General features: G+C 39.9%; 1 protein-coding gene across 1 annotated transcript in view; it reads left to right on the top strand.

Annotated features, from left to right (window-relative positions):
• Positions 1-1,087: 1,087 nt before the first annotated feature.
• MYEF2 (myelin expression factor 2) overlaps positions 1,088-13,762 on the top strand; it is a 25,172-nt gene continuing 12,497 nt past the window's right edge. The window contains exons 1-14 of the mRNA XM_074966367.1: positions 1,088-1,410; positions 5,610-5,839; positions 7,030-7,082; positions 8,321-8,328; positions 8,442-8,535; positions 9,432-9,623; positions 10,419-10,572; positions 11,622-11,671; positions 11,752-11,812; positions 11,981-12,082; positions 12,872-12,922; positions 12,999-13,070; positions 13,148-13,243; positions 13,407-13,505. Coding sequence (XP_074822468.1) covers positions 1,106-1,410; positions 5,610-5,839; positions 7,030-7,082; positions 8,321-8,328; positions 8,442-8,535; positions 9,432-9,623; positions 10,419-10,572; positions 11,622-11,671; positions 11,752-11,812; positions 11,981-12,082; positions 12,872-12,922; positions 12,999-13,070; positions 13,148-13,243; positions 13,407-13,505 — 1,567 coding nt within the window. The 5' untranslated portion in view covers positions 1,088-1,105. The remainder of the gene's footprint in view (positions 1,411-5,609; positions 5,840-7,029; positions 7,083-8,320; positions 8,329-8,441; positions 8,536-9,431; positions 9,624-10,418; positions 10,573-11,621; positions 11,672-11,751; positions 11,813-11,980; positions 12,083-12,871; positions 12,923-12,998; positions 13,071-13,147; positions 13,244-13,406; positions 13,506-13,762) is intronic.

Below are 13,762 nucleotides of genomic sequence, written 5' to 3'. Positions count from 1 at the left end.
GGGGAATACACCTGAAACGAGGGGGCACAACAACAACACAGTATAGCTGGTTCTTTGCTATCCTCATCAGCAGTCTTCACCTCAAGAAGTGTGCCAGGAGAGTGGCCAGGGTGTTCCTATGCCAGGGCTATTCCTAACTGTTAGAATTGCTCATAGGGAAATAGTTGCTGCTGGGGCAAAAAGTAGGGCAGCCCTTGGGGATGCTGTGACCTGTGTCGGGGTGCACAGAGGTGTGTGGAGTGGGTCAAAAGCAGGCCCTAGCAGCCCTGTGATCGGAGAGGCATGATGCCCCTGCGCTGTGCTCTGCACCGGTGCAGGGATGAATTTGGTCCACTTGGGAAGCCAAAAGTTTGCACAGATATGTGGGACCTCCCTAAGGCTGGAGGTAAGTTAGTGGCAAAAAGAACAACATCACTGGGGGAAAGATTGGTGTGATGATCTGGATTTCAAAGAAATAATGGCCATGCATATGAAAAGTACAGGACAAAACTTGTTTTTAAGAGGCTATGCCCTGGCCTGCAGCATGTTATTTGTGGTATAAAATCACTCATTTGTATCAAGATCATGGACTTTTTTTGTTCAAAGATTGGTGGGTTATTTTTGAGGGAGAGACCTCTGGGACTGAGAGGGTGGCTGTTGAACAGTTAATGCTGCATGCAGACATTTTTGGTGTAATCCTAGGTGTGTTTATGGAACAATTAGTGGTGAACATGGATTATGTTGGGGGTGAGTGGTGGGGTGGGGTGTGATTGAAAATGTAGCAATGGGAGTTTTGGGGGTATGCTGGGAGGCGGTTATTGAATATTCAGAGGTGGGAGTGTTTATTTGGGGGGTAAGTGAGGCTGGGGGTGTTGCTGAACATTCGGAAGTGGGAGTATGTACTTTTTGTGGGGGGAAGGGGTCTCAGGGCAGTAGAATTGGCAGGCTCTCTGAGGAGGGTGGATGCACAGAGAGAGCTGGGTAATATCTGTGGCGGGGGCGGGTTTACACTTCGAGCTGGAAGTGGCTAATTAAGGGGAGCCCTTCGCCCTGCGTCTGTAAGATATCCCCGCTTAGGAAAGGGGAGGATGGAGACGAGAGGCCTCTCCAGTACAATGGTGTCACTATGGTAACCCAGGAGCCCTCTTCGCTCACCTCCCCTTCCGGATTCGTTCTCGCGAGAGCTGGCCGGGCCGGCGCGGAAAGGCCAGAGCGCTCAGGGGCCTTTTCAAACCCAGCGGCAGCGGCGGCACAGGAGCTCGGCAAGGAAATGGCGGAGAACGATAAACCGGAGGCCGCGGCGGCGGCGCCGCCACCGGGGGGAGCGGAGGAGGCCTTAGCCGCCCCAGATAACCAGCCTCAGCAGCAGGATGAGGAGGAGGCGGCGGCAACGGCGACCGAGAGCGGTGGCAGCGCCAATGGCGTCAAAATGTGTGTGCGGGGCTGGGCCTGGGCTCCGAGCCGGGAGACAAGCGGGAGGGGGCCAGGCAACGGGGCTACCTGAGCGCGGGGATTCAGCCGGCCGCCTAGGCCGTGGTAGAGAGGCAGCCCGTCCTCTCCTTCTCCCCCCCCCCCCACCTCGGGCAAGGCTCCTCCTACTCCGGGGGAGCCCCCATCACCTGGGAGGGGAAGTAGAAGCCCCCCCGTTAGTGTTAGTCGCTGTGGTGTAGCCTGGGGGCGGTGTGTGGAGAAGGGGATAACGAGCAGGTCAGAGGAGGGGGCTAAGAGCAGGGGGAGGGGAGGCTCACGAAGGCTGCCCTGCGGTGAGGTGCTGCTCTATGGGAGGGTTGCTTCCCCCATCCCATTAGCCTCTCCTTGGGAACACGGAGAGCGTGGCCCTGCGGCAAGGCAGGAGGCAAGGCAATTGCATTATATTAACGATGGCGAGGTTTCTCGGTGTGATCACTGGGAGCAGTGCGCTTCCTTGCATGGTCGTGTGTCTGCTCGCTGAATCCAAGCCTGTACGTGTAACACAGACAGTAAGTATGTGATTCTGTGAGGATTATGTGGGTGGGAGTTGATCATCACTCCACAGATCGCTTTTGAGTAGTGAAATCTTTATGCCTTCAAATACCATAATCTGTTCTGTTTACACCACGTTTTTCTGGAGATGTATTGTAACTTTACCATTGCTGCCTCTTTTTTTTGTTTTTGTTTGGTTTTTTTTGTATCCCTCCATCTGTAAAGCCAGGTTGGCTTAGAAACAGGAATGCTCTTGTGCAGGTGGATAGAGACAAATCTGTACTTGTAACACATTTTGAAAAGGTTTTAAAAATTAACAGCTTTCCTGTAACTTACAGTGCTATTTTAAGATCCAGTAAGCCAGGAGGGACAGATGTGGAATGTTATTAAGAAGCTTGGAATTTCAGCTTTCCAATGTAATAAAGCAAAAGGACTTTCTAGAACTGATGGTTCTTGCCTGGTAAAAGTTTGAAGGTCTGATGTCAGTGGTTGAACATAGGAAGTCTTTGATCTCAAATCAGTACAACTTTCAGCTCCTCATTTTACCCAGTTCACACCTCGGAGGAAAGTATATTTTGTTACAGACTTCTTTTAATACATGGTGGCTGTTTGAAAGCTGCATTGACATTTGAAATGTTAAAAGTATGGATTGTGGTAAATAAACACACTTGAGGTCAGATTCAAAATAAAAACATTTATAAAAGGGGTGACAAATGAAGGCATTTATTCCATGGTATTCTTGTATTTGTGTAGATTATATTTTACATACCTTGGGGTAACCTAGGTCAGATTTTCCTTTGTTGTGCACCTGGCTCTAAATGCTCACACTCCTGTTTTTTGTGGTTTGTATTATTCTTGGTTTAAGGCCATATGTAGAGTCTTGCATTTTCAAATTGCTGTGCAAACATCAAAATGCAACATGGTGTTAATCACAGTTTTTCATTTTCTTCTGGGAATGTAATAATTATGGCAGTGACTTAACAAAAAACCTATTACCCTATATTTTTGTTGGTAGACTTGGGGAGTTGTTTATTTAGAAAGAAATGCAAGATATGCTCCTGGGTATCAGGGTTTCATGTACACATAATCCCCCCTCTGTTCCCCTTGGAATCATGTACAGAAAGCATTACGTTAATTTTATTGTGTATCAAAAGACAAATTTCAGTCTGTTTAAATTCTCCTGTAACCAGATAGTGCTTATGTGAAAGTGGACAATGTATTACTCCAATCCTGCAATTACTTATGTACCTACTTAACCTTACTATGTTGAGTAATAGTACTACTCAAGGTAGTAAAGATAAAAATTTGCATCTGTGTTTGCAGAATTAGGGACTTAGTTGTGGAACTTCCTGCACTGCCACTTTATACCCATCTACTTATGAACAGAATCAATAGAAGTTCCTAGAATAACTTTTTCAGCACAATATATTGAATAAATAGAATTCTGAGCTGTAAGTAATTTGTTAACTTATGTATCGTGAAAAATCACGTGCATATTACAAATTATTTGAAATCATCTTTTTCTGTGGGCTCTTTATACATAAGCTTGGAAGATTTATCTTTTTTTTATTTTGTTTTGAAGATTTATTTTCTGCACAATTTTGGTTTTAAATGTTTGCCTCAGTTTGTTTCCTACAGATGCAATCTTTGAGTTAAAATTTAATTACTAGTAATATCTGGAATCAGAAAATAAAATTCAGTTTAATTATTGTATTTCTTCTTATTTACACATTATGCAGTAAATGCTAATAATAAATGCTGATGATTGTAATCAAAGTTTTTAGAATCATGTTATTGTTCCTACTCAACTTTGGCCCCAGCACAGGTTGATGCATACTACAGTACATTGGGTCAATCTAGCTATCCGGTGATTGACCAGAGAATGAACAAACAAACAAAAAATCCCTTTATGTAAAATTTGATTAATAATGATAATTCTTGCTGTTTTGGGGATCTGGGTCAAGAAGTCAAATATAAACACTTATACAACAATAGAAAAGTGCTAGCTGCTCTACAGAGAAGCATGAAGACAAAATCCCTGGCCTTAATTAACTTATAACTGATGTCGCTGTATTGCTTAATTTCATTACTTCTGTGGGAATTCTGTACTGATTGATTTTTTTTTTATTTTTTTTTCTGACTGAATGGACTCCCCACTAAAGTGAGATAGGGAAGTTTGTAGCTCTTAAAGTTGTCATTTCAGTTGGTCTCCAGACCACAAAAGTAATGCTGCTTCAATTCCCGTTTCAAAGGTTTTCTTTGTAATCAGGGAAGAAACTACACCTCTACTCTGATATAACGCTGTCCTTGGGAGCCAAAAAAATCTTACCGCATTATAGGTGAAACTGCGTTATATCGAACTTGCTTTGATCCACCGAAGCACGCAGCCCTGCCCACCCTGGAGTGCTGCTTTACCGCGTTAGATCCGAATTCGTGTTATATCGGGTCGCGTTATATCGGGGTAGAGGTGTATGTAAAGTGATAGCTCATATTTTACAGAAAACGTTGCCTCTCCTTCTAGGATGCACAGAAGTTCTGCATCCATGGATTTCTATCTTCCTTATGAATACTCAGGTGATCAGATTGTTTTGCTATATGTAAAAAATGAAAATACCAACATATGCTTGTTTTCTGGATATAATCTCTTTGGATATAATTTTTAGTTATAAACTTTGCAATAATCTCTCAACTAACTTGATTATTACATATTTTGGCTACAAAGCCCATTTCACACCAGTGCTTTCTAATTCTAGGAAAAGTAATTGCTTCACATTCATGCTCTGAATTCCTAAAATGGAGTTTGGCATTGTGGATGGATAATAAATGGGATCCCACTGTAGAACTTTTCATTTACTTAGCGTGACAGTAATAAATTGACTTTAATGCACACTCAGGATATGCAGGTTGATTACATTTGAAGGTGTGGTTACTTTTTAATGAAGAGAATCTTGGTTCTTAATTTCATAATTCTTCAATAAACACAAACCAAACAGTCCAGCGATGTACTGTATTTATAGAACTGAAATGTGTATTTTAGGTCATTTGAGCTACATGCTGAAAGTGTCAAAACTTGGTATAAAATTTTAGGTCCTGGATCCCTGTTGAAACAAATACAGCTTGTGAGGCACTGTGAAGATACTGTTTTGCTCATGTAATAAGTTAAGCAAGAGGTTCCAAATCCCCCTTTTCTGCAATCTTGTAACCCTTAGATATGAGAGGAATATTGTGTAATTGCAACTGGTGTCTCATGCAAAGATCTTTCAGTACACTGTTTAAAACACCTAAGTCTCAAGGCTTGTAATAACTAGGCTAGTACATCTCAGTTACACAAGTTTTTAATAATCTGTTTCTTTATAACACCACCTTGCTGGAACTTGACCGGCATATTAGTACAGAAGTACAACTTAACTAGACTTCCTTACTGTGATTATAATGGAACAGTGTGGCCTTTCTTTGCAAACTTTAACTTCTTATTTTGTTGCCAAGTAAAACATCGTGTTCATGAAATGAGACTGTTTAAAATGAAATCTTAAAATATCTTGAACTAGGGAGTTCTGAATGGTAGTTGCAAAGTTGATAGCGTGCAAAATGTGGCATTTGCCCTATTAATATAGAATTGTACCATTATCTTAAAGCAAAACTAATCTGTCTGTCTCTTGAAAATATAGGGATAATGATGAGGCAGCAAAGGAAGAAAAAGCACCTGTGAAGGAAAAGTATGTTCCAAAACCGAAGGCAATTCCATCTCTTGGAAACAAGAATAGATTCCATCCCTATTCAAAGGACAAGAATTCAGGCACTGGAGAAAAGAAGACTATTAACCGTAACAGAGTTTTCATTAGCAACATCCCGTACGATATGAAATGGCAAGCTATTAAAGATCTTATGAGAGAAAAAGGTAACTCACTCCTGATAACCCACTTCATATAGGAAGGGGAGGAACTTAAAATATCTTTGTCCTTTGAGCCACACAGATTTGACTTGCATTTTTTTTATTTTTTGTTTGGCCTTTACTTGATACATCTATCTTTTCCCCCACTCTTTCATTTGAGACAACTGCATTGCAGGGTAGTATGGGAAAATGAAGTGTTTACAAACTTGCCATTCTAGTGTGACAGTAGAGAGCCAAAAGCATATGCATGCCCTCATGACTTTTTAAAGAGATTGTGTTTTGTCTAGTTGTAGTCTTTGTAGATTTTTAAAGGGCTATTGTATTTAAGCAATACACTTAGTGTGTATTTCAAAAGATGTTTTGTATTTCCTTGGTGGAATCTGGCTGTGGAATTAACTTTGTCTGCATTACTGCCATGACTGACTGACTGTCTGGAGATCTATATTAAAAGTGTGTTACTGCTGTTCCAGTTTTGATAGAGTAATCTGAACAACCCAAACGTTTTACTCTGGACAGTTTGGGGGAAAATAACTCTAATAAGAATTCTGTAAAAAGTTAGATCTGTTATTTTTCTTGAAAATATTGATTCTTTAAAAGTAATGCAAAGCACACTTGGCTTCTAGGCTGTTAAATAATGCCAAAAACTTTTTGTAACTGTGCTTGGTGTATCTGTTGTAAGGTGACATGACTATTTGATTGGTTTTATTCACCGAAACTTTAGAAAGTGTGTGGCTTGCTGTGAAATATTTGACGTGTAAATTTGGTTATTATATTGAAGGCAAACTCTTATGATTGAAGACATTCAGGTAGAAAGTCACCTTAAAACAGCTGTTGTGAGTAGGATGACAAATGTCACTGAAAAGTGCTAATGTTGATGTTCTAATCTGATAGGTTAAGGGACCAAGTGTGTATCTGAATTTGTTCACCAACTATATCATACTGGCCAAAATATGATCTGTAGTATGAATTAGGTTAAATATAGTTGTTTGTATAGCTCTTGAGAATGTGGCTGCTGCATATTTCTGAAAATTAGCTAAATTATATAGCCATTGACAGGAGGTATGTTGGTCTGGTTTTGATTGTTGGTGAATAATAGGTGCTTCTCTGTAGAGTTGTGCACAGGGGCACAGTAAAGCAAGATATTGGTGTTTAAATGCATTGTCTCTTGGTATTTTCCCTTTGTATGTCTTATGTAGTTGGTGAGGTTACATACGTGGAGCTGTTTAAGGATGCTGAAGGAAAATCAAGGGTAAGTGCCGTGGGCAACAATCTGCTAGAGGTTTAAAAGTTCCTCAGCAGTTTTATTTTTGTATAATACCTGTACCAGTTTTTGGAAAGTAAGTTTCATTTTTATTTTATTATGATAGACTTGAGGCTTCTGTATTAGAATCAGTCTGACACTTTCATGTAAATCAAACTAGCTGGCTGTAAGGGACAAACTATTTTATAAAAGTCAACAAATGGCATTTACTTAATTCTCTTAAGGTAATACTTTTCAGCCAACACTTTACTTGAGGATTTTTGTTGTGTTCTAGATCTGTTTTATGTAAAGGACTTTAAAAAAAAACTACTGAATTGACAAATTTTGCAAGTGTAATTTTTTTGAGGCCAATAAGTATAAAAATGTTAAGACTATACTGTTTGAAGAATCTAATTTGAGAGTTTACAGGACTAGTGCTCTGAACACTTTGGATTATTGAATTTGCCTGTTTTTTAAACTGAATGGAAGGAGGTGGTTGGCAGCCAAGAGAATGCCAGCAATGAGGCACTTAGAGTGAAGAATGTTAAAAGCTCCTTTGTCTTTTTTCAGTCAAAAGTTTGAGCTATAATAGATCTGAACCTGCTTTATGAACTGAGAAATGCAGGTTTGATTCTAACTAAGCAGGAATAATTGTTGTAAATGAGTTCCCTAACATTTGTAAAACAAAATGGTGTGTTTTCAGTTTAGTCTATATTACTGCTCACTTAAAGCAGTCCTAAGCTAGTTGCTTTATTAAATGGGTTTTGGTGCAGTCGGTAATTTACTTTCATGAAAAGTAACTTAACTTTTAAACGTAATTCAGAAAGGTACACAAAATCCTTGTATATTATATGTATGTGGAATTAAATTTTGTACTCAAAGGTCAGCATCCAGTGACACACTGAGTGTGCTGATCATATTCTTTTAACTGTCCTATATTGATCTGTGTGGCATTTTTCTATAGTCCAATTCTGGTTTGGCTCAAAGAGAATAAAATAGAGTTTACAATATTGTCTTTTGCTTTTTAATTGTAATATCCACTGTAGTGCATTTGTTCAAAAGACCCTAGGTGAAATTAAATTTTGGCTATCAGTAAAAAGCATGTGTTTATAAATTCTGGAGTTGAAATTTAACTAACAGTTATTTAACAGTAATATGGAATCTTAAAATATTTTATTAGCTACGTTTACTGACTCCTTTTTTTTTTTTTCTCCTTATGTGTTCACAAATCTTCATCATGGATGTAGGGTTGTGGGTAAGTTTCTTTGTGTGTGTGTGTGTGTGGAAAGACACTACTGTACAAATATTCTGCTAGGTTTTTAAAATTAACTTTATTTTAATACTCTACATATTTTGTTCCTTCTTAAGTGTGGTTGAATTCAAAGATGAAGAATTCGTAAAGAAAGCATTAGAAACTATGAACAAATATGACCTTAGTGGAAGACCCCTGAACATTAAAGAGGTATGAATGTTACCTTGTTTTAGCTTGAATTGATGAAATCTTTTCTAGGAACACTTGAAGTGGCTTTACACTAACATGAGGTGGTCTATTAGCTATACATATCTTCCTCTTTCTATAGTGGAGAGGCCTCTTTATGTTTCCTTAGCTAGCCAGGGGCCTGTGGCTCACAGAAGGCACAATGCCAGGGGATCTAATGTGACAAAATCATGATGAGTCCTAAAGACTGTAGTATGCCAAAATAGACACATGCCTTTTTTTTAGATGGTAGATATCTCCTAACTTCCTACCACTTCCCTCTGTCATCCCTGGCTATTACTTTCAGTTTTTGTACTTTTATCAAAATGACTCTTAACTCTAGTCTGCCAGTCAGATTGTTCTGACTATTTTGTAGTGGGACAGGGGGATGGAAATAGAATGATTGTGCAAATTGAGATCTCAAATAAGTGTCAAAATTCTCAATGTAATATACAGTGTTGGGTCCTATAATAGTTCTTTGGAATGTTCTGTTACATTTTTAATCATGGAATTAACAAATAATCAAAGTTCATTGAATTAACTCAGTGCTTGGAAGAAGGTACTAGACTGACAGCCCACTAGATTGAAATCTTTTCTACTTGTCCATAGGCTAGGTACAGCATGTGAAGTGGCAGTGCACGCTTCCTCCACAAGTGCTTTGCCAATATGCCTCAACCCTCATCTGAAAGGACCCACCTCTAGAGGTGAGGGAATTAGGTCTCCATGCTACTTAAGTGCTTGATCCCTCTGCTGATGCTGACAAGGATATTAGTTGATGATTTTGATGGATTTTTGTGGAATTTTAAAATAGTACTTTTTTTGTTCAACTGTCAATCCTGCTGTTGATGAATGTGTTAGCTATACTTTTAAATGTGTTCTAGGATCCTGATGGTGAACATGCTCGTAGGGCATTGCAGCGTGTGGGAGGACCATTCACAGGAGGACATGGACCTGATATGGCACCTGGATTGATGAATTTACCGCCTTCAATTCTCAATAATCCAAACATTCCTCCTGAGATTATCAGTAATTTGCAGGCTGGCAGGCTCGGGTCCACTATTTTTGTTGCTAATGTAAGTTTAAGCACATATTTAAAAATTTTAATGTCTAGTCTTTCTTAAAAAATCCTTATGTTCAGTAGTACCAGTCTCTATGAATTACACAAGAATATCCACTCACTCTCCCTTTTAAAAGGACATGCATATGAATTAATTTTAAGGTCTGGTATTTCTTTCCTGAAACTGAAGAGAGAACGCATGTATGTGTCCAAAATACGTGAAATGGATTTTCAGCAGCAGACTACTACTAGCAGGTCTTTTTGATGGTCTTCACTGTGCTGTAGTCCTTTGTTGCAATTTTTTAAAATAGTATTTACAGATAACTTTGGCTTTTCTTTACAACTGAGTGTACTTGTTAGTTGGCAAGCGTATTTGTATGTATCCACCTTGTGCAGAAAATCTTGCCAGTTACTCTGCATTAACACAAACTCTATTTTACATTATTGTTTTAATGCGATCATTTATTCTGATTCTCTTACTAGCTCAGAATTTGCACAAATTTAAGAAATACCTGAACTAGTCCTGTTTCTCTTTAGATGCAAACTGGCACTTAAGAGAATGCAGGTGCTGCAAAAAATATCCCTTCCTAATCAGCATGTTAAAAGTCGAGGAGGGAAGCATACAGAAGTAACGTGAATTCATCACTTTTAAAGAGATTTGACTTGTTAGACTCACTGTGGTGGACATGTGCTATAAAAATATATTGGTTTTTAAGAGTTTTTAAAAAGTTACTGTGCTGTACAATGTCTTCTAAATTATTTTAATGAGAAGAGATAAATGTATTGGAATTGTGTAATTTTGTATATTCAGCTTGACTTTAAAGTTGGATGGAAGAAACTAAAGGAGGTGTTCAGCATTGCTGGAACTGTAAAACGTGCAGATATCAAAGAAGACAAGGATGGCAAGAGTCGAGGAATGGGAACAGTCACTTTTGAACAAGCAATTGAAGCAGTTCAGGCAATATGTATCCTTATTTTTGAGAATTAGTTATCTGGTCAAAGGAGCAATTTGTTAAATGTGGATTCAGTTTGCTTTGAATGGTACATGAGTGTATGTGATTGATTTTAAAGCTACACTATATCCATTTGCATTGTAGCTGCTTTATGTGCATGCTAAATTTCAGTTTCTGTGTACATGAAGACCTTGAGTGCACTTCACAAAACAGCTTAGGCGCCTAAACTCCAAAATTAGGCACGTAAGTCCCCATGCGTGGTGTCACCGAAGTCCACACAACTTCTTCTAGGCTGCCACCTAACTCTGTTGGCACCTAAATAAACTAACTTGGCACTTAACATTCCGTTGTAAAAGTTCCCTGGGAACCTAAGTTTTTAGAGCTTGGGGTATGTCCAATTCTACTCTAGGCATCTAAGTCCCAGAGCAATTCATGAACCAGAGGAAGATAGAAATTTGTTGGTTTGTGTGGCTTGAGGCACATGCACCAGTTCGGGTCCCATTCAAAATCCAGGTGGTGTTGGTGGTGCCTACCTTATAACTGTTAGTTCAGTGGTTAGAGCACTCTGCTGGGATGTGGGAGACCCGGGTACAATTCTCATCTCTCTCACCATCCTGAGCTGCTCTAACCCCTGAGCTATGGGATATTCTGATGTGGGGCTTCCTCAGCTTCTCTTGTTGAAGCCATTCCATAGTGGATAAATGAGGAGAGTGGAGCAGGGGGACTGTACCAGGTTCTTCCACTTCCCAGGTGGGTGCTCTAACCACTGGAATACAGAAACGTTCTCTCTCGGCCAGTGACTGTTCAAATGTGGATAAACACTTAAATAATCATAGGGCCGGAGAGAGAGGGTGACTCTGCAGTCCAGTAGTTAAGGCTGAAAAAGGAGCTGATTTGTTCAGTGATTGTCTGTAACTGTCATTCTAACTAGCTAATCTCCTTGATTGGAGAAGTGGGGAGGGAACCACTAAGAAGGGTGAGCTAAATTATAAAAATGAGTCTTTAAAACTAGTTAGGCTGCCTTCAGTCGTCAGATCAAACTTCTTTGACTTGGTCTTCAGCTATGTTCAATGGACAGTTCCTGTTTGATAGACCCATGCATGTAAAAATGGTGAGTTGTCTGCCCTTTTCCCCCTTTAGCTAAGCTAAAATGTAGTGAAATCCCTCCTAATAATACTCATTTCACAACAGGATGACAAATCAATTCCTCATGAAGACTTCCGTGTGGAGAACAAGACGCCACAGTTACCTCGTGAGTATGGGCTATAATCTTCCTTACTCCTTGAGCTTCATATATTATAACGTGCAGTCTGGAACTGTATGATGTCAGCACCAGAAGGCATGAATGACATTTGTAGGGTCTCATTGTGGCAACAGAAATCCTGACTCGTGATGGTGATACTTACTCTGGTTTTCAAAGGTGGCCTTGGAGGTATTGGGATGGGACTTGGACCAGGAGGACAACCCATCAGCGCAACCCAGTTGAGCATGGGAGGTGGAATGGGGAATATGGGTCCAGGAGGTGAGTATACTTTTATTTCTTTTCTCTATAACTTTAATGGTTCTTGGTCTTGCCTCAGGAAAAGTTGTCTTCTCTAACAAAGTAAACCTTGAATAGTGTGAATTTGATTAATTGACTTACATAAATTACTCCTAGGGGAATTCTGCGCAATACAGTATTTGCGCAAAATTAATGTTCTGTGCAGAATTTCCTTTTAACCCCACAGAAATGGGCTGCAGAGGTGCTGATGGACACTTGGGGCCACTGGACCCAGCAGAGCCCAGCTTGCAAACAGAAGCCACTCTGAGGGGGAGGGAGTTGAAGGGTTCCTGGCAGCTGCAGTTCCCAGCATGCCCTGGAGGAAGGAGGTGGCATGCCCTGGAGGAAAGAGGCGGCATGCAGGAAACGCCGTACAAGCCCAGGACCCAGCGTCAGGCTGTTTCTCCCTCTGGATCCCTGGGCTCTGGGAGGATAGGAGGCAAGAGTGTCTGAGCTGGAGCTGGAGGGAGTGTAGGGGTGTCCTCAGGTGGGGCTTGGGAAGGGGTAGAGAAACAGCAACTGGGTTGTTGTAGGGGCTTCTTTAACTCTCTACTCCTGGGGGAATTTTTTTTGTCTGTATTGCTACAGACATACTGGCTGACAGTATTTTGAAATTGAATACCCAATAATTGAAATTGGTGTAATTATATAGTGTTGTTTTGACAAAATATGCAGAATTTTAAAATATTGTGCACAGAATTTTATAGAATATAGAAATATAGAGAGAGCTTTTTCTGTATTCTAAACAATATGTATAACTTTTGGTTGAAGGTATGGGAATGGATGGCCCAGGTTTCGGAGGAATGAACAGAATGGGAGGAGGTATATGTGTTTTTTATTTATTTTCTGTTAACTTCTTTAAAATATAGTATAGAAAACATTTTTCCTTATTGCATAGGTATCGGTGGATTTGGTGGAATGGAAGGAATGACTAACATGGGAGGATTTGGTGGAGTCAGCAGAATGGGAGGTGGGTGAACTTTCTCTCTCCCTCTCCCCCTCTACTTTTAATCCATTATCGTTATTAAAACTTTTTTCTTTACATAGGGATGGGGAGTGTAGATGACTTCAGAGGAAATATGGGCAGTGGAATGAGTGGGGGCATAGGAACCGGCATGGGAGGCATGGCAACTGGCATGGGAGGTAAGTTAGCAAACTTAAATGTGAGCTCTTCAGATTTGTGCTTTAAACTACTTTCCCTTTGAATGAGCAGTCATGAAATATGTAATTTATGTATATCTTATGTTGAAAATATAACAGAAAATCTATTGCAACTCCTGCTTCTTTGTTGGTATATTCTCAGCAGAAATGTTTCGTGGTGGAATGGGAGGAAGTATGGACAGAGATTTTGGTCGCAGTGACATGGCAATGAACCGGGGCTTTGGAGATTCGTTTGGAAGAATGGGTATGGTAACTCTGTCAAACTTGAGTTCCTCCTGAGCAATCACAATGTGTTGCAAGTACTTTATTTCTTTTGACAAGAAATCTAACTTGTAAATTTATCTGCCTGCTCCTCACCATCAACTTCAGTCTCCAGAGAGTATTTTGGTAGGTGCTGCAATGAGGATAAAATTTAGATCTTTACATAGATGGAAGTACAGTGGCCCTGTCTAAAAAATAAAAATAAAAAAAATTTTTTTTTTTTAAACGGGGGAGTGATTT

Source organism: Natator depressus, chromosome 10 (genome assembly GCF_965152275.1).
Source record: "Natator depressus isolate rNatDep1 chromosome 10, rNatDep2.hap1, whole genome shotgun sequence".
Classification (NCBI taxonomy): Eukaryota; Metazoa; Chordata; order Testudines; family Cheloniidae; genus Natator; species Natator depressus.
Note: the sequence above shows the minus strand (reverse complement) of the source record. Positions and strands in the feature narration are given on the sequence as shown.